This window comes from Pelobates fuscus, chromosome 5, assembly GCF_036172605.1.
Source record: "Pelobates fuscus isolate aPelFus1 chromosome 5, aPelFus1.pri, whole genome shotgun sequence".
NCBI lineage: Eukaryota > Metazoa > Chordata > Amphibia > Anura > Pelobatidae > Pelobates > Pelobates fuscus.
Genome location: NC_086321.1, coordinates 189646552 through 189667333, shown reverse-complemented (window position 1 = coordinate 189667333; position 20782 = coordinate 189646552). Strand labels below are relative to the sequence as shown.

The 20782-nt window shown below is 43.5% G+C and overlaps 1 gene segment (V, D, J or C); it reads right to left on the bottom strand.

The window, feature by feature from the left end:
• Nucleotides 1-3484: 3484 nt before the first annotated feature.
• On the bottom strand, nt 3485-15477 carry LOC134612154 (immunoglobulin heavy variable 4-39-like). The segment is given in 5 exon segments: nt 3485-3840; nt 3920-4015; nt 7812-7893; nt 9399-9495; nt 15443-15477. Coding segments are annotated over 5 exon segments (666 nt in total).
• Nucleotides 15478-20782: the final 5305 nt, after the last annotated feature.

The following is a 20782-nucleotide window of genomic DNA, read 5'->3' as shown; positions in this document are numbered from 1 at the left end:
TTACTTTACTAATAAAGCACCTTTTTCTTTGGACACAACTTCAACCTTTTTCTTTGGACACAACATGACCTATACATCTCTGAGCTGGTTAAGGGTGGAAAAAGGCAGAACACTGCACAGAAGGAGGATCTGGACATCCTTTAATGGTCCATAGACGCACACCATTGAGTCAACTCCATCTTATGTATGTATGTACATACCAAGGCCACTTTACCCATTTCAGAGACTGCAGATAGACTATATTCAATTGCCTAAGGTAGTAGTGTATGAATATGTGTTGTGTGCATTGATCTCTTTTCAGGTTGGCCTGAGGCCTACTCAGTGTCGAAAGCCACAGTGAAGGTCACAGCAAGTAAGCTTCTGAAGGAACTGGTATGTAGATATGGGGTACCTGAAGTGATTGAAAGTGACAGAGGAAGCCATTTCACTCTGGAAATAATGCAGGAAAAAATGCAAGCACTAGGAATCAGTCAGGTCTTCCACACTCCCTACCATCCCCAGAGTAGTGGGAAAGTAGAAAGGGCAAACAGTATTCCAAAGAATAAAATGGCAAAGGCGTACAGGAGAAATGTAAACCCTGCCTCCCTCTAGCACTCTTCTCCATGAGATTTAACCCTCATCACAGAAAAGCTGTATCTCTCTTTTGAAATTCTGTTTGATTGTGACCCAAAGATAGGACTCTACTTTCCCTAGGCGCTCCAATTGCAGCACAGTTTATGAACCAGGCCTTTCATAAGAAATTAGGGCAGGTTCATAAACAAGTGTTTGATTCCATTCTAGATCCAGACTCTGATTCTGCAACCCACAAACTACAGCCTGGTGACTAGGTAGTGATAAAGAGGCATGTGAGAAAAGGACTTGATCCAAGATTTGATGGCCCCTTCCAAGTGCTGATGACTACTGCTACATCTGTAAAGTTGGAAGGAAAGTCTACCTGGATACACGCCAGCCACTGTAAACTGGATACCCCAAACTAAGATCCACTATGAAATACCTCCAATTATCGCTCATATCCCAGGGGTAGTGGTAGGGTTAGGGTCGGTTTAGGGTAGGATTAGGGTTGGTTTAGGAGTAGGGTTAGAGGTAGGGTTCGGGTTGGTTTAGGAGTAGGGTTAGAGGTAGGGGTCGGGTTAGGGTTGGTTTAGGAGTATGGTTAGGGGTAGGGTTAAAGGTGGGGTTAGTGTTGGGGTAGGGGTAGGTTTAGGGTAGGATTAGGGTTGGTTTAGAAGTAGGGGTTAGGGGTAGGGTTAAGGTTGGTTTTGGAATAGGGGTAGGGTTAGTGTTGGTTTAGGGGTAGGGTTAGGGTAGGATTAGGGTTGGTTTAGGAGTAGGTGTTGGTTTAAGAGTAGGATTAGGGTATAGTTAGTGGTAAGGTTAGGGGTACGGTTAGGGTTGGTTTAGGAGTAGGGGTAGGGTTAGGGTAGAGTTAGGGTTGGGTTAGGTTCAGGACTAGGGTTTGGGTAGAGTTAGGGTTAGGGGTAGGTTAGGGTTAGGAGTAGACGTACCCTACCCCTAACCCTACTCCTTACCCAACCCTACTACTAGCCCAACCCTAACACTACCCTTTACCCTATTCATAACCTTACCCTAACCCTACTCCTAACCTAACCCTACTCCTTACCCAACCCTAGGACTAGGGTTACGGGTTGGTTAGGGTTAGGAGGAGAGGTACCCTAACCCTACTCCTTACCCAACCCTACTCCTAGCCCAACCCTAACACTACCCTTTACCCTACTCCTAACCTTACCCTAACCCTACTCCTAACCTAACCCTACTCCTTACCCAACCCTAGGACTAGGGTTACGGGTTGGTTAGGGTTAGGAGTAGAGGTGCCCTAACCCTACTCCTACCCCTACCCTAACCTTGTTCCTAACCCTACTCCTTACCCAACCCTACCCCTAACCCTACTCCTAACCATACCCCTAACCCTACTCCTAACCATACCCCTAACCCTTCTCCTAACCCTACCCTAACACTACCCTTAACCCTATCCTAACCCTACTCCTAACCCAACCCTATCCGTAACCTTACTCCTAACCCTACCCCAACCCCTAACCCTACCCTTAACCTAAGGGGTAGGGTTGGGTAAGGAGTAAGGACTCCTTACCCAACCCGACTCCTAACCCTACTCCTAACCCAACCCTACCCCTAACCTTACTCCTAACCCTACCCGTTTGGCCACTTTTCAGAAGTCAGGAGCACTTTGGCACTTCTGAAATTCGGCAATTCAGTTCAGTTTGGCACTTCAACACTTAGGAAATTCAGCACTTCGGCAATTCGGTTCGGTTCAGCATTCGGAAATTTGCCCATTCGGCCATTCGGAAGCATCCGCATGTCCGAATTTCAATTCAGAGCGAACCGAATTGCACATGTCTACAGGAGGCTTCACAGCTCTAATTCTATTCTGTGACACCTGAGTGCTGCAGGATGGGGGAACCGTGGTGAAGCAGTAATTTAAAGTCCAGCAAGCTTGATTAGTGTTCTTGGATATACTCTATCCGCAGCAGCACTTGGTGTAAAAAGAAGGGAAATGTTATGGATATGATCCCTGTTTAGCAGAAGATCCCCTGTTTTAGATTAACTTTGCCTTACCTTTTGCATTATGCTTGAAACTGCTGACAAACCTTTTTTCTATCCCATTTATAAGACTACTTTGTCTTATTTTAGCAAACTGGCAATTTTTTACTTAAAACTTGTGCTTGTGAAAAGTACAATCAGATAAGCACCCTGCACTCTCTCTTCCTTCCTGCCTTCCTGCCTTCATCCCTTTTTTCTTACCTAGCCTCCCTTTCATAAAAGGACACAGCTGCCCCTTGATAGATATGTGACTATTTAACCATATTTTTTTTTGTTTCTTGCGTGTACACAGTTAATTCTTCACGTAACTAATTGTATAAATGCAACTAGCTTTTTGGCAATAAATCAGAGACATATTGATTCACAAACAAGCTGTATCTGTGCATTTTCTATCTCTCCGAGCGCTCAAATAATCTAAATTGGATTCTGCCAGGACATTTCCACGACAATCTCTCCATGGTAATGTAAGCCATGGGAATCGTCTTTATGATTATACAAATCTACATTATTTACATTATAGATACACCTTCTCTAATTGCAGGCCTAGCAAAGATCTCCAAAATGCTAATCTGAAACTGTAAAAGAATGTCCCTAACATAGCGACACTGTTGCTGGAAAAAGTTGGGTAGCATTATTTTAGTAAAAACTCTACTGGTATTAAAGAAAATCTATATGTGATAATGAGATAAAATGTACCTATGGTTTCTTTAAGGAATTCCTATAATATAATGCTGTGCATATAACAATGTGTACTATGGTCTTTTATTAGGAGACTCTATATTTTGCACCAATGAGAAATGTAAAAGTTGTTGAGTTATTAAGAGATATAAGAGTACATAACATTGTTTTATCCTTCAGACATTATCAGCTGGTTTGCTTATATTTTTGTTTGTATTTTATTGCAGTTTTACGCCTGGTCTTTGCTTCCTCTTGCACACTGTGTACTTTGCCCTGCACAGTAATATACTGCTTTGTCTTCTGGTTTCATTTCTCTTATTTGCAGAAATACCTCATTTTTGGCGGTGTCTCTGGACAGGGTGAGTCTGCTCTGTAATGTGGGGTTGTATGCTGTGCCCTGAGCATAATTAAGATGAGCCAGGAACACCAGACTGCCATCTAGAAGTTGCTTTACAAAGTTCACAGCATGGATCTTACTGCCATCAGTGATTGGAGCACCAGTGACTTTACAGACCAGCATGACTGATTCTGATGGTCTCACAATCTCAGGGACTGAGAGTGAAACAGAAATCTGAGATCGAACATCTGAAAACAAGAGGAAATTGCATTACACACAACACGCAGAGTGTGGAAGAGTTCTATTCTTATCTGTGCATTTACTTACATGCTAGAGATAGGAATAAACCTAAAGAAAAGTAGAATATGCCCATGGTGTTAATACAAAATAATGTTTGTATAACTGTGTAATTCCTCTTCTCGTCTAAGAATAAAGAACACATTAAGTACTTTAAATATCCTAAGGAATATTATGCTGTGGATTTGCATATGTTATTTACATATATAATAAACTGACCTTCAAAAATGTTTGCATGGTCTCTCTAATATGTCTGTGAGTAATCTGTAAAAGTTAGTAACATAATATTAATAAGTCATATGAATACTCCCAAAAGGGACTTGACGTGATCACATTTTGTTCTCCAAATAGCATGATGATCATGTATATCTGAAGCAATTTTAAACCATTTAACCTTATCCCAAGAAAAGGCACTGATGCCACCATTTAATAAAAAACAATGGCTACTTTATCACAAAATTGTATAACCTCTTCTCATAATATCTTTCTCAGCAATCTGCAAATCCTAAAGCAGCATTTTTGAGTTATTTGTAAACATAGTCTAAGTTAATTTAGTATATCAGGTCCTTTTAATTATTTTTTTGTTGGGAATTCTAAGCATCTTTTTGTTTCAAGTAATTATTTTGAATGTCAGACAAAGGAATATAATAAGCACATACTAAATTCTATGTCTTTGGGCTGATGTATGCTGTAGCCATTGCTGCCACTCAGGAGTCGTGAGAGTTTTAATTGGGGCTTAGTTGTGCGTGTTTGCAAAGGAATATAATAGTTAAACAATGTTTTTTAGTGTCATATTTGAATGAGCCATATAAGTTAAAACTATATACAAAAAAGAATACAGATATTTCTATAAATATTGTTTATTGTTATTAGATCATTTTCATTAGTATTTTGAATATATTGTTTTTATCAGGTCTCCAAAGTTTGCTTTCATTATTTTGTATTCATGCTGTTAGCACACATGATGCTGTAATCTATATCATCATAGACAACTGCATTGTCTAATTTTACTAATTCTAGTTTAACATATACTTAAATTATATTTTTGTCTGTTGGCAGTGTGTCCACCCATTAAGGAAATACTAAATTTGCCCAAATCACTTCATCTGGGCAGTGCCATAATCAGCAGTGGCGGCTTAGACTTAAAACATAAAACATAAAACAATTTTTAAGAAATAGAAAACAGAAAATTGGCATGTGCGTATGAAGCCCATACAAAATTCTGGTGCAACCAATTACCTTCAGAAGTCACATAATTAGTGAAATGATGTCCACCTGTGTGCAATTCAAGTGTCACATGATCTGTCATTACATATACACACCTTTATTGAAAGGCCCCAGAGGCTGCAACACCTAAGCAAGAGGCACCACTAACCAAACACTGCCATGAAGACCAAGGAACTCTCCAAACAAGTAAGGGACAATGTTGTTGAGAAGTACAAGTCAGGGTTAGGTTATAAAAAAATATCAAAATCTTTGATGTTCCCCAGGAGCACCATCAAATCTATCATAACCAAATGGAAAGAACATGGCACAACAGCAAAATTGCCAAGAGACGGCCGCCCACCAAAACTAATGGACCGGGCAAGGAGGGCATTTATCAGAGAGGCAGCACAGAGACCTAAGGTAACCCTGGAGGAGCTGCAGAGTTCCACAGCAGAGACTGGAGTATCTGTACATAGGACGACAATAAGCCGTATGCTCCATAGGGTTGGGCTTTATGGCAGAGTGGCCAGAAGAAAGCCATTACTTTCAGCAAAAAACAAAATGGCACGTTTTGAGTTTGCAAAAAGGCATGTGGTAGACTCCCAAAATGTATGGAGGAAGGTGCTCTGGTCTGATGAGACTAAAATCGAACTTTTCAGCCATCAAAGAAAACGCTATGTCTGGCGCAAACCCAACACATCACATCACCCAAAGAACATGGCAGCATCATGCTGTGGGGATGTTTTTCAGCAGCCGGGACTGGGAAACTGGTCAGAGTTGAGGGAAAGATGGATGGTGCTAAATACAGGGATATTCATGAGCAAAAGCTGTAACACTCTGAGCGTGATTTGAGGCTGGGACAGAGGTTCACCTTCCAGCAGAACAATGACCCCAAACACACTGCTAAAGCAACACTTGAGTGGTTTAAGGGGAAACATGTAAATGTGTTGGAATGGCCTAGCCAAAGCCCAGACCTCAATCCAATAGAAAATCTGTGGTCAGACTTAAAGATTGCTGTTTACAAGCGCAAACCCTCCAACTTGAAGGAGCTGGAGCTGTTTTGCAAGAAGGAATGGGCAAAAATCCCAGTGGTAATATGTGGCAAGCTCATAGACTTATCCAAAGCGACTTGGAGCTGTGATTGCCACAAAAGGTGGCTCTACAAAGTATTGACTTTAGGGGGGTGAATAGTTTTGCACATTGACTTTTTCTGTTATTTTGTCCTATTTGTTGCTTGCTTCACAATAGTTGTGAGCATGTTCTGTAAATTAAATGATGCAAATCCTCAAACAATCTATGTTAATTCCAGGTTTGGGGGAACAAAACAAGAAAAACGTCAAGGGGGGTGAATACTTTTGCAAGGCACTGTATATGTTGCCACTTTACCTTTGCATTGTTTGTACCATACCACCCACACATTGCAGCCATAGGCACACACGCTAATACATGCACACACATACACTAATACACAGATACATATACACACTGATACATGTACATACACAAGCACACTGATGCACAGAGTCACACACATTGACAAATACAGTCACAATGTGGATCTGGCTGTGTGTATTTCTGAGTGTATCTGGCATTGTCTACCTGTGTATGTGCCTCAGTTTGTGTGTTTGACAGTGAGTATCCTTGTATGTGAATGTATGTCTCTGTGAGCATTTGTATGTTTGATTCTGGGACCGTATGTGTTTGGGGTAGTTGTCTACGGTGTGTTGTATGTATGGGGACTACCTGTGGCGTTTGTGCATTATGTTTATGGCAAAGGTTTGTTTCATGACTGTGTGTATGATGAATGACTTTTAGGGGTGACTGTCTATGTACCGCCACCCGTGACAACATTAGCAATACATTCATAAGAAAATGATTAGTAGTATGAATATGCAGGGATAAATAGATCAAAAAGGCTAATACAACATACAATTAGAGTGTCATAATAATACTATATTAACCACCATAAAAACAACACACACCAAAAGAGAGAAACCAGAATCACTCAAGTAATGTGAAAAAGTAAATATATCTATTTAAACACCCAGTGTCATGAACTGATCGCATTTCGATAGGATAACATACAAATGATATTACAGCATTACAAAAGAATTATTTAGCATAATCATTTCATTATAAGACATGTCATTTAAAAAAAAAAAATGCAAACCATCATAATGCATTTATCATGTAACAAACAGATAACTTAAATACATATTGTACCAGTTAAGTATTATATTAGAAAAAGATCTTACAAACTTATATATAAAAAATAGAAAATAAAAAGTAAATAATAATTAGCCTATAATAATTATATATATATAAATATTTATATATATATATATATATATATATATATATATATATATATATATAATTAGCCTATTACTCAAATGACAACATAACGACTAAATGTTCCTATAAAGAAAAAAACCTATGTTTGCCCAAATGACAACATAGTGGCTAAATGTTCCTATACCGATAGGGGACAATAAATGGCATACGCTCTATTTGTCCTGGGAACCATATCTCTCAATATGCCCTATTTTTAAAGAGTTACTAACCACAAGTATATCCACAGAGCATATATAACTAAATCATTAATAATAATAATAATAATAATAATAATACATAAACCAAACTCATATATACACAACACATGATCCAATTTTTTTATTTATGACTCATCCATCCATAAATAACAGTAGATCATGACCTGAGTAAGACATTCCACTCAATGTCTCAAGTTCCTCCAACACCAACGACTCCATTATCCAAGCGATCTCTGTAGCTTCAATCTATAAAAAATAAAATAAAAAAATCTACAGTGCAGACCTTAAAAATTTGGAACCCCTTGTTTTCCAGCTGGTAAGGCAGAATTAATATTTTAAATGCCTATATAGTTCTGAGATAGACGTATTTTTTCAGGATGATCCCGTTAAAAATTCCGAATTCTTGGTTAGAGATCATACACAGATCATTTAGAAACTTTGTCTGGAAAGGGAAAAAGCCTCGTATTAAATTAGATCAATTATCTAATTCCCGTAATTCAAGGAGGTGTGAATTTCCCAAGCATAATAAAGCATTATGAAGCTAGTGTAATATATCATACTCAATTGTTAATAAAAAAAGATATGGAAAAAACAGCATGGTATACCTTAGAAACCCAGTCATTAGATAAGAAAGACCTAGCCAAGTACATCTGGCAAAGTAAAAATAATGGGAACAAAATCAGAAATACGGTTCTATCTCATAAAATTTCCTCTTGGTTTAGGATAAGGAACAAATTAATCGTTTTAGGAACCATTTAAGTGATTTATGGAGTTAGATGCTTTGGAGGCCTTACTGGATCTAAAATTAGACACTTGGAGGGATTGTAATATTACTTGGGTAGATGACTTATTAATGGGAGGAAAAATTAAAAATGTAGTCACACTATCGCTAGAATATGGTCTACCTGTAGATGAAACTTTCCAATATCTGAGAGTAAAATCAATGCTTTCAAGATATCTTGATGAGGGGAGTACTCTAAGCTCAGGGTATATAAAACAGATCTTTGGTACTGAGAAGCCCCTGAAGATTATGTCCAAATGCTTTGCATTAATAAGATCAATCCCGAAAGAAATTGTGTCAAAGCAAATTAAGAAATGGGAAAAAGAATGTAATATAACAATAGATAGAGCCGCCTGGGGCGATATACTATTACGAGTTAAAAAGAATATACATCATATAACTTTGTTTGGGACACATTTTAAGGTTTGTTATAGATGGTATTTGGTACCAACTAGACTGAAAAAAATAAATGCCAATGATTCTGATATTTGCTGGAGATGTGGACATGGAGTAGGGAGTTATTTGCACATCTGGTGGAACTGTAATACAATTAGCAAATTGGGGGGGCGGGGCCGGGCCGACTGGAGGCCATCAGCTTAAACTCCGGTTGTGAGCCCGTGAAAACAGCACAAAATACTGTTCCTGACGGCTTGAAAGACATATCCTCCGACACCAGTGCATGGAGAATGACCCAAGCTTTCACCCGCTACCCGCATGAAACTCCTCGCCTGTCAGGTGAGAGGAGACGGCCATCCTCGGCCTACCAACGGCTGAGAACCCGACCGCATGCGGCCAATACCTGTGCCGCAGGGAAGCGCTGAGCCGAGACACCCGGGCAGAAGCAGCCACAAGAGAGGAGCATTCTGACAAGGAGCAACTCCCGGCCCGGGGCGCGGCCCTGCCCCCCCCTGGCCGGTGGGGGTTATCCCGGCCACATGGCGACTGCTCTTGCCGTGACGGGTGCTCTTACCTCGGTAGCGTGCTGGACGCCTATACTGGCAACGGCTGCATACAGAACAGTCAGCGAGCCAGCAGATGTGGGAGCTGGTAAGGTGGAAGCTGTCCGCCTTCAAGAGGAAGCACCTAGGAAGGGTGTGGAGTAGAGCAACGGCTGTGTGGAGGACAGCCTGCCGGCAGATATGGACACCTGCACTACTACAGAGGTTGGTGGTGCGGACTTTGGCATTGCTGAGCACCAGATGGATCCCTCGTGATGACTATCTGCCCATCAGAAAAGTGAGTGCCCAGGCATCTGGGTCTGGGAGGTCCCTGGAGAGCCTTGTCCCTGATGCTGGGAGCCCTGTGGGGCGGGTCTGCGTGTCCCTCCCGGCGGACCGGTGGCCGGGGGCGGCGTGCACCGGCTCCAAGTATGTGGCCGGCGCCAGGAGAGACATTGGGACACTCGCTTCCCTGGGTGGTGTTGGGGAGGTGCAGGGAGCGGGCGGCCCGCGGACTCTAGGTGTGGGGGTCAAGTGGACTGCCTATGCCACCGAGTGCCCACAGCACCGCAGGGGGCCCGTGTGACGGGCTGGGGTCGTTTCGGGGAAGACGGATGGAGACTCGGCATCTCAGGAGATGCACAGCGGCCGTGCCACGGGAGGCCCTCATCGGACAGATATTAAGACCAGCCTGGCTCCTTTACTGTTACAGTTATTATCGTTAATCTATTTTTTCTTTGTTCTGTGTGCATCCATCCTTACTGCATGCCTGGTTCACAACGCATTAGACGCAACTATAGGGCTGCTAGCTATGCCTAAACCCCTGCTTCATGATGTATTGTATAAAGACGTGTGCACTTGATGTAGCAATAGGACCAGAATGTAGTTTTGGTAGGGACACTACAGAACGACACCCCACGTGGTCCTGCTGTTTTCAGCTGACAACCCTTATTAAATTGCAAAATACAACACCCTCTGCCACAACATACGCCATATCGCTATATATCGCCTCATCGGGAGACAGGCAGACACCTGCCGCTCGCACCCACAGTGCTCAGGAGTCAAGCTCCGTTCAAAAAGTACTGCACTTATTCACAATTTCATACTTAGCACCCGCATATAACGTGCACAACTTTTAATCGTAATTAAGCTTCCCTTTTGGCAGTCCTATGGCTATAGTTTTTTAGGTTTTATCCGAAGTTAGACATAGGAATGGCTCAGATGACTAAACAGCCTGCACCATGCGTTATTATGCCTGTTAAATGCCCTTGTTATACCAAATCTTGCAAAGTCTATGTACAACCAATTTACTTAACTTTATTGCTTGTCTCATCTGATTTATATGCCTCTGCACAGGCAACCAAATGTTATTTTTAGCAGTTCAAAAAAAGTCTGCCTACGCTTCTTTGCGACTCTAATAAACATATTCAAAACAATTAGCAAATTGTGGGATGTGATATTCAGAAGGTTACATGTCTGGGACAAAATCAAAATAGAGCATTCCCCAGTTTCTGCTTTATTGCATTTGAACTGGCCAGAACTGTCCTCTACTCAGTATTTTTTTTAACTACACACTCTTTTGTGGCATTAAAGATCCTGATTGCTAGAAATTGGAGAACTTCAACTGCAATTGACTGTAATCAGTGGGAAAATCAGCTAATGTTACAGATATCTAACAAAATGGGCTTGTATTGGAGGAAAGACAACATGAAGTACTTGCTGGGTCAAACATGTTTACATCTAATAAGGACATGTATAGAAATCTGAGCAATTTACACACTCTAGAGTTATAACATTTATAAATGGATATAAGATACTAGATAAAGAGTCATGCTCCAGTCCTGTACTTTTCCCACAAATTTTTGTAAGATGTTTTTTGTTAGAATGTCTTTTGTATTTTGTATGTTATTTATTGTGTACGCTGTATGGAATTGATTTGTATATTATATATTTGCTATAGTTGAAAATCAAATAAAGATTTATTTAAAATAAATAAATAAATAAATCAATTAAAGATACAGACCATATGCAGGCAGAATCTACTATGATACCTTAACTATAAAAAGGGCGACAAACCCTTCTCCTCATTAAGACGCTTAGGATCTGTAATTCATATATACAATACAATTCACGTTGCTTTAACATTGTGACTCTTGAAACACCACTCTTGGTGGGTTTGACCATCTGTAAAATTATGTATCGTAATTGAGAAAAAGGTGAGGAGAGGTAAGCATGTCAGGATTGGAGGGGTTAATGTGATAAGGTGAGTGTGGCAGGATAAATAGGGATGAGTGACAGTGATAGAGAATGAGTGTGACAGGTTGTAGATGTGTGTGAAAGTGTGAGAGAATATGAGTATTTCAGGATCAGGCAGGTTAATATGATAGGGTGAGTGTGGCAGATCAAGGACATGGTAAGTGTGGTATGAGCGACAGTATTAGGAGGGGTTAATGTGAGTGTGGCTGGGTGAAGATGGGGTGACAGCATGTGTAGGGGTGACATGTCTGGTGACAGTGTGTGATAGGGTGACAGTAAGGGGGCAGTATGGGGTGGCAGGGTGTGCATGATTACAGTGTGAGGGGACATTGTGTACATGGTGACAATGTGATGGCGTGGGAGTAAGTGTGACAGTGTGGGGGGGCAGTTTGTGCATGGTGTAAGTGTGAGGGCAGTGTGACAGTGTGTGGGGGCAGTTTGTGCATGGTGACAGCATGTGGGGGCATTGTGACAGTGCGAGGAGCAGTGTCTGCATGGTGACAGTATGTGGAGGCAATGTGACAGTGTGGGGGGCATTGTGACAGTGTTGGGGTTCAAAACCAAATGATAGGATAAATGCTATATGAACAACTGTAAGATCCCAAAGAAAAGGCTGCAAACACTAAGGGATACCCTCAACCCCTTACTAAAGAGAAAACAACATGATACAAGACAAAATAGGCTGCGCCAATAATACAGTCCAATATACACAGTTATATACAGTTATCCTCATCAGAGTATAGATGTAGGGTGGATACTCCAAGGAATAGGTGTGTCAGTAACAGAATAAAATTGATAAAGATAATAAAAGCATAACAAGTTAAATAAATGGTCAAATACACAAATAAGTGGGGGCGGGGCCTGACCGTGGAGCCGAGAGGACGTTAGCCTCAACAGCTCCGGCCAGGAACAATAAAAAAACGACAATACGCGACGGAAATGGCAACCGAGTGGCGGATAAGGGCTACCAGACGAAGGAGGACACCGGGACTCATTCAACGATACCCTCCAAGCGACTATTGCTCCGGTGTACGCCCGACACCCTGGCGAGACGTCCCAGCATGGCGGCCGCTCTCCTGCCGCCGGAAACGGCTGGAAATCTGCCACGAAACCCTCATTCCCCCCCCTCGTGGGACCGGAGGGGGTTATCCCGGTCCCCTCCTGCTATCGGCCCCCAGTCGGCCAGGGGCGAGGAGGTAAGAGGCACCGAGCGCCTGACACTTCACACGGCAAAGATGGCGGCCGTGAGGACACACGGGGTGGTGGCCACCCACGAGGATCAAATCGCACAGGCCTTTGAGCGCTTCTGGGCACGGTTCTGGGCCAAGCTTGCAGCACGGACACAGAAACATATGGGGATAGACGATTCCCGACAGTCCACCGCAACACCTGCACAGAGTCACAGGCCTGCACTAAAACCCACACAGAGGTCTGCACCAAAGCCTGCTCAACGCTCTACACAGAGGCCTGCACCCAAGCCTGCACAGCGGCCTGCACCCAAGCCTGCACAGCAGCCTGCACCCAAGCCTGCACAGCGGCCTGCACTTAAGCCTGCACAGCGGCCTGCACTCAAGCCTGCACAGCGGCCTGCACAGCGGCCTGCACCCAAGCCTGCACAGCGGCCTGCACTTAAGCCTGCACAGTGGCCTGCACTCAAGCCTGCACAACGGCCTGCACTCACGCCTGCACAGCGGCCTGCACTCAAGCCTGCACAGCGGCCTGCACCCAAGCCGGCACAGTGGCCTGCACCCAAGCCTGCACAGCGGCCTGCACCCAAGCCTGCACAGCGGCCTGCACTCAAGCCTGCACAACGGCCTGCACTCAAGCCTGCACAGCGGCCTGCACTCAAGCCTGCACAGCGGCCTGCACCCAAGCCTGCACAGCCGCCTGCACCCAAGCTTGCACAGCGGCCTGCACCCAAGCTTGCACAGTGACCTGCACCCCACGACCAGCCAGAGGGACACAGCCACTTTCCGACAGCGGGAATAGGCTGACGAGGTGACTTAACATGATCTCTCCTGTGGGCTCTTACACAAAGGTCGCAACAGTGAGACCTCACATGTACTGTGGTATGCCTTGTGTATGCCATTTGTTTGCCATTCGATCACTTTCATTTGCCTTTTGCCTAATTTTTGTACAGTATTGTTTACCCTATTTTTCCCATGTGTAGGACTTAAAGTGTATATACCATACATTATTTGAAGCCCCAGACTGCAACGACTTACACTCACTAACATAGCCAGTTCTACACAGCAACCACCCTCACCAGCATGACTGACTCTCACAGAACCACACTAGCGGACTAGTCAGAGGTCTTCACGCGGATGACAACATTGGACAACCAAAACGAGCACACATGAGCAACCCCACACTATATGACTGTCCCTATCCCCAGTGACCTACTGAAACCGACAATAATCTCAAAATCAGCCACTCTAGAAATGCATTATGTGACATGTTACTTCACACTGCTGGGCATCAGGCTCAGGAGATTCACCCACCGTCTGCCGTAAACCTAACCATCCAGCGGCTACCAAACGACAACCTTACCTTGCCTCGTTATCTCGCTTACTTATTTATGTCATAGTCAACATGTCAGATAGCTCTCAAACTGCTGCCTTGTCTCTCCAACCGACATGTGTACTAAGGCACTTACTATTCTGCAGCAACATATAGCAACGCAATCATTGATTATTCATGTACAGCCTGATATCATTAAGCTAATTTACGTTTAAAACTGTGCGCACACTCACGCCAAAGCTAAGCCAATATGTATCTACCTATATGTATGCTGGTGCCGCGCTTACCAAAAGCCTGTTCTTAAAAACCAAAAAGCGCAAGTATCTAAGCCATTGTTATGACATATGATAGACACGTGTATGCTTTTGTGGCGAATGTCAATGTTTATGTACCCACCTGCGCAACAAAAATAAAGAATTAAAAAAAAAAAAATACACAAATAAGTGAATGCCAAATATACTTTAACCCCTTCGCGACCGATGACGGTTCAGGACCGTCATCGTAAAAATCCCTTTGATTATTGCCAGGGGAGAATACAGCATATAACAATCCCCAGTGTAGATGCAGCCTTTTCCTCCACACATGAGACGAGGCTGTTCAGCGTAAAACTCTGAGGGTTTATTGTCTTATATACAGTTTTTTCCCGCAAGGTTACCACCCACGTGGACCTTGTTGAACACAGGATACAAAGTTACAAAGCCAATCAAACCAGGTTTATACAGATAGACACTCCCAGATAATGTACACAAACCCTCCCCTCTGCCTTTGATACAATTAGCAAACACAATGAACTAACTCAATTACCCACAGGCAGAAAACACAAATTTTTCACAAAACACAGAAAACACCCCAAAATACCACATATCCCCATTATACATCCCTAGATAGCCCTGATGTGGGTGAGCAACATATCCACAAATCACCCAGATCAGAGCAGGGGTTCAGGAAATTCCTGAAAGTCGTATTTGACTGACCGCAAGCATGGCTTTGATGCCCAAAATAGTTCCACAGATATAGACTGTGCTGCGGGACAAAGCAGCCAGTTTCAACTGGTCTGGCAGTGTCCCTGTGACAACGCCCTGCTGGAGAACAATAGGACAGGAAAAAGGGGGAGGGGAAGAGGCACATTTTCCCATGGATTTAAATGGGCAGACAAAGTGTTTTAAAATCCAATAAGCCCAAATAGACTTTTCAGCATGTCTTTTTGCAGGGCCCATAGTCTTTGGGCAAAAGGCTGGCCATTAGTCCTCTCCAAAACCCAGTGGCGAGATTGATGAAATCGCCGATCTGTCACACTTACCTTCCTTTTCCTGTAACACTCTTTCCTCGAACCATGCCTCACTTATCACCAACTTTGCTACACTGACCCCCCAACTCACCCACACTCACACTGTCACTTTAAAGGGACACTCCAGGCGCTCAGACTACTTCTGCCCATTGGAGTGGTCTGGGTGCCAACTACCACTACCCATAACCCTGCAAGTGTAATTATTGCAGTTTTTATAAACTGAAATAATTACCTTACAGGGTTAAGTCCTCCTCTAGTGGCTGTCTATTAGAGAGCCACTAGAGGGACCTCTGTGTTCTTAGAACACGAAAAGTGTTTTAAATGACGCTGGACATCCTCACACTATGCATGAGGACCTCCAGAGTTGCCGAAATCCCCATAGGAAAGCATTGAATAATGCTTTCCTATGCGAAGGTCTAATGCCCGCGTGCGGCCATTGCCATTGCCATTGGGAGGAGCGTGGGCGGGGCGGGGAAATCGGCACTGGATTCAGATAAGTCACTGAAGGGGTTTTAACATCTTCAGCAACATGGGAAATGGGTGGGGGGGGGGGGGTCAATCTCACCCCATCAACCCTGTCTTTTTCATCTCCTTTCCCTGTCCCACTTACCCTGCCACATTTACCCTTTTACTCACCCTGTAACAGTTACCCCCTGAAGACAGTCATCATAATCAATTATAAATATGCAAGGTAAAGTATCAAGATCTATAGACCCTCTCTTAATAAGAAGAACAGGATAAGTCAAATGTAAGTAAATGTCAGAGTGATAGGTGCATGATATGCAGTAACCTGCCTTAACTCCTGACAACAATATTCTACATACACTGCTCAAAAAATAAAGGGAACACAAAAATAACACATCCTTGATCTGAATGAATTAAATATTCTTCTGAAATACTTTGTTCTTTACATAGTTGAATGTGCTGACAACAAAATCACACAAAAAATTCAAAAATGGAAATCAAATTTTCAACCCATGGAGGTCTGGATTTGGAGTCACACTCAAAATCAAAGTGGAAAAACACACTACAGGCTGATCCAACTTTGATATAATGTCCTTAAAACAAGTCAAAATGAGGCTCAGTATTGTGTGTGGCCTCCACGTGCCTGTATGACCTCCCTACAATGCCTGTGCATGCTCCTGATGAGGGATCTCCTCCCAGACATGGACTAAAGCATCTGCCAACTCCTGGACAGTCTGTGGTGCAACGTGACGTTGGTGGATGAAGCGAGACATGATGTCCCAGATGTGCTCAATTGGATTCAGGTCTGGGGAATGGGCGGGCCAGTCCATAGCATCAATGCCTTTGTCTTGCAGGAACTGCTGACACACTCCAGCCACATGAGGTCTAGCATTGTCTTGCATTAGGAGGAACCCAGGGCCAACCGCACCAGCATATGGTCTCACAAGGGGTCTGAGGATCTCATCTCGGTACCTAATGGCAGTCAGGCCACCTCTGGCAAGCACATGGAGTGCTGTGCGGACCCCCAAAGAAATGCCACCCCACACCATTACTGACTCACTGCCAAATCGGTCATGCTGGAGGATGTTGCAGGCAGCGGAACGTTCTCCACATTGTCTCCAGACTCTGTCACATCTGTCACATGTGCTCAGTGTGAACCTGCTTTCATCTGTGAAGAGCACAGGGTGCCAGTGGCGAATTTGCCAATCTTGGTGTTCTCTGGCAAATGCCAAACGTCCTGCACGGTGTTGGGCTGTAAGCACAACCCTACCTGTGGACATCGGGCCCTCATACCACCTTCATGCAGTCTGTTTCTGACCGTTTGAGCAGACACATGCCCATTTGTGGCCTGCTGAAGGTCATTTTGCAGGGCACTAGCAGTGCTCCTCCTGTTCCTCCTTGCACAAAGGCGGAGGTAGCGGTCCTGCTGCTGGGTTGTTGCCCTCCTACGGCCTCCTCCACGTCTCCTGATGTACTGGCCTGTCTCCTGGTAGCGCCTCCATGCTCTGAACACTACACTGACAGACACAGCAAACCTTCTTGCCACAGCTCGCATTGATGTGCCATCCTGGATGAGCTGCACTACCTGAGCCACTTGTGTGGGTTGTAGACTCCGTCTCATGCTACCACTAGAGTGAAAGTGATACCGGAGAAACTGATGGAAGCCAAGCACAGAGAGATGGACACAGGTTTCTTCAGGAAGGAAGAGATTCTTTATTGGATCACCGATCGGGACTCAGAGGGACTAATGTCACCAAAATACAGCAAGTTCTGAGCCCCGGACAATAGTGCAGGCTCCTTATATAGGCACATAACTCCTCCCATATTAAGCTCCACCCGCACATTCTCTTGACCAATCAATACACATAAGAATTAACTTCCTGCTTGACCGCATGGCCTGTCCAGCACAATGGAGGAGGGGAATACTATATCCTGTATTCTTGCACATGCTCCGTACACTACTGATCGTATCTTGCCTCGTGCAACCAACTGATCGATACGTCAGCATATGCACGTACACATGCCACGTGGTAATCTCGGCCTACTAAATTTATTTTTTCCGAGATTCCACCACATTCCCCCCTTTGATGCCTCTTGATATTTCACAATTACTTGAGGCATCACTTAACCTTAGTTTGCATACACCGCAAGTTACCTTGAACCAGACCAGACTTATCTTATGATGTGAATCTTCAACACTCATCTTCCTGCATTGGTTCTCCCTGATCTAGAGCCTTATATTTATAAATTGCCATTATCTGTGCAGCAGCCTTCCTCTCTGCTATATTTTCTATCAGGCTTTGCACAGACCTAACTACTAAGGGTATAAGACACGGCAGGAGTCGACACAACATTAAAATCAGTAGGACTCCACCTACCACTGCCTTAAGCCCTCCAAACCACTCATACCAGCTACCAAACAAACTGCTTGGATTATACCCTTTCCATCCCTGAGTAGGCACATGCGCTAGTTTAACCATATGGCTAGTAAGCTCAGCTATTGCTTGCCCTTCGTCATCTATTTGAAGACAGCAATTGCTCAGGTTAAACTTCCCACATACACCTCCCTCTACTGCCAAAAGGTAATCCAAGGCTAATCTATTTTGGTAGACTGCTGTCCTCATCCTGGTATTATGCTTCGCTAGAAGATTGAGCGCTTGTGATGTCTCGTTAGTAATGATCTCAACCACCGCCTGTAATCTTATAATACGGTTGAGCATATAAATTGGGGTTCTATAACCAAAGGTACCGTCCTCTGCCCACGTGGCTGGCCCATAATAATCTATAATACGCTGGGGAGGCCATTCATTATCTTCCCAGGCGCCTATCTCTATGGGTCCCCTTTTCTTCCTATGATTCACATCATACACTTTAACACCTAAAGTCTCACCTGTTTCGATAGGTAACAAGAAGAAGGATGGTTTGAGCATACCCAACACACATGCCCCTTCCCAGTCCTGTGGTAACTCCGAATAGGCTTTCTTACCACAGATCCAGTACAAATTTGCTGGGGCTCTCCAGGTAGATATGATGGATAGATCAAACCATACGTCCTTTAAATTGGCGTATCTAGCAAACGGGTTAGATGGTTCTGAGACATTTGAAGCCGACCACCAAGTTGTATTCTTCGTATCATCATCATAAGCTTTTTGCCCTAGACAAGTTAATTCTCCTACAGAAGTATTATACATCATTCCTTTCCTTGCTATGCAAACATAACCTATGATGGAGGTCTTTAATCTCCACTCAGATTTACCTCTAACACTCATCTGATAATCGGCTTGTGAAGATATTAATTGGTCAACTGCCTCAGAACCGGACATTACCTCCTTTGCTTCCCAAGGCCATTGGTCTCCCATGTTAGTACCTCCACACACATAGCAGTTGGTAACATTAAGACTACCGGCAATACTTTCGGCTAAATCAATAAACAGGTTTTTAGCATTATGGGGAATCTTATTATCTATGCTCATCTCTTCATAAAAGGAATGGTATACTTGATGAGTCTGGGAGGATACCGTATCAGTCTCTATCCCTATAAACAATACTGTCCCAGGATCTAAACCCGTCCCATATATTTGAAACCCAAATAAATTACCATATTTATCTAAGAACTTGTCGGGGTTATTTATAAGTATATGGACTGGATTGCATTCCATAGACTTACAATATGGACTGGTAGGCAACTTAGTCACAATCATGTCCTTGTCTACTGTCTGTCCCCAAGTTGCCCACCCCACACAAGACCAATATGGGCAAAAGTTATAATCTCTATTTGGGCATCTAGGACTCACGTACTTATTTTTACTACTGGGACAAATATATTTATCGTTAGACCCATACGTCCTCTCCCATCTAAGATCCCCACATACATTCCACGGCTTTCTACCACTTGATATCGCCTTACACGCATCAAATAGCAGAACACCCGAAGAATGTACGGATTCTAAAACCGTCTTATTAATTAGGGTCCCCTGAGGATCTCCATTCCTGAGAGTCAACCAAATTGTACGAGGTTGGTACTCTGGACTGAAGCACTTAGGTTCTCCTACTCCTAAATGGCACACACTATATTCTATATTTAGGTATCTACATCTTGATTCATCTCCTTTACACTCGTATTGTGAATGCCAAATTAGGGTCTGGGAAATATGGTTACCTGTTCTTGTAGTCTTAATGCATACCTCACAGCTAGGAGTGTCGGTACCTCTACCTTCCTGAATATAAAAATACACATATAAAAACATTATTAAGAATACATCTTTCGTCGTCATCCTCAGTCTTCGTCCGTGCGAAGGCACCTCAGCTTCCAGGATGTAAGGGCTGCAGGGAATGGAGTTCTGCTCGTCTTCACAGGGGTCCCTTCGAGACTTTTCCTGGCTTATATACTATACGTCGGTGAGCGGACAGGCTTTATTATGGGCGTCTAAACACTCACTTTACCAAATCTCTGAAACAATAAAATTTGTAATCCACAAGGTTCTTCGTCACTCCGACTGAGTCGTGCGCTTTAACCGGATCTTGCAGGGATTCTCTGGATCTGCTGTAACTTGCCAAGAATCGACTGCTGCTGGTTTAACCCTGGAGTGATGTATCCACGGAGTCACTTCGGCTACTTTTATCGCTGTAGGGGTAGACAAAAGAACAACATAAGGACCTCTCCACTTGGGCCCTAACGGTACATTATTCCACTCGTTAATCCACACTTGGTCTCCTGGGTGGTAACTATGAACTGGGGGATAAATATTCACAGGTAATCTATCTTGTACCCATTTCTGTACCTCCTCCATAGTCTTACCCAACTCTACAACCTGCTGCCGGGTAATTCCTTCTCCCAACTGACTCAAATCCCCCCTTAAGTTACCAAGTACGGGAGGTGGTCGCCCA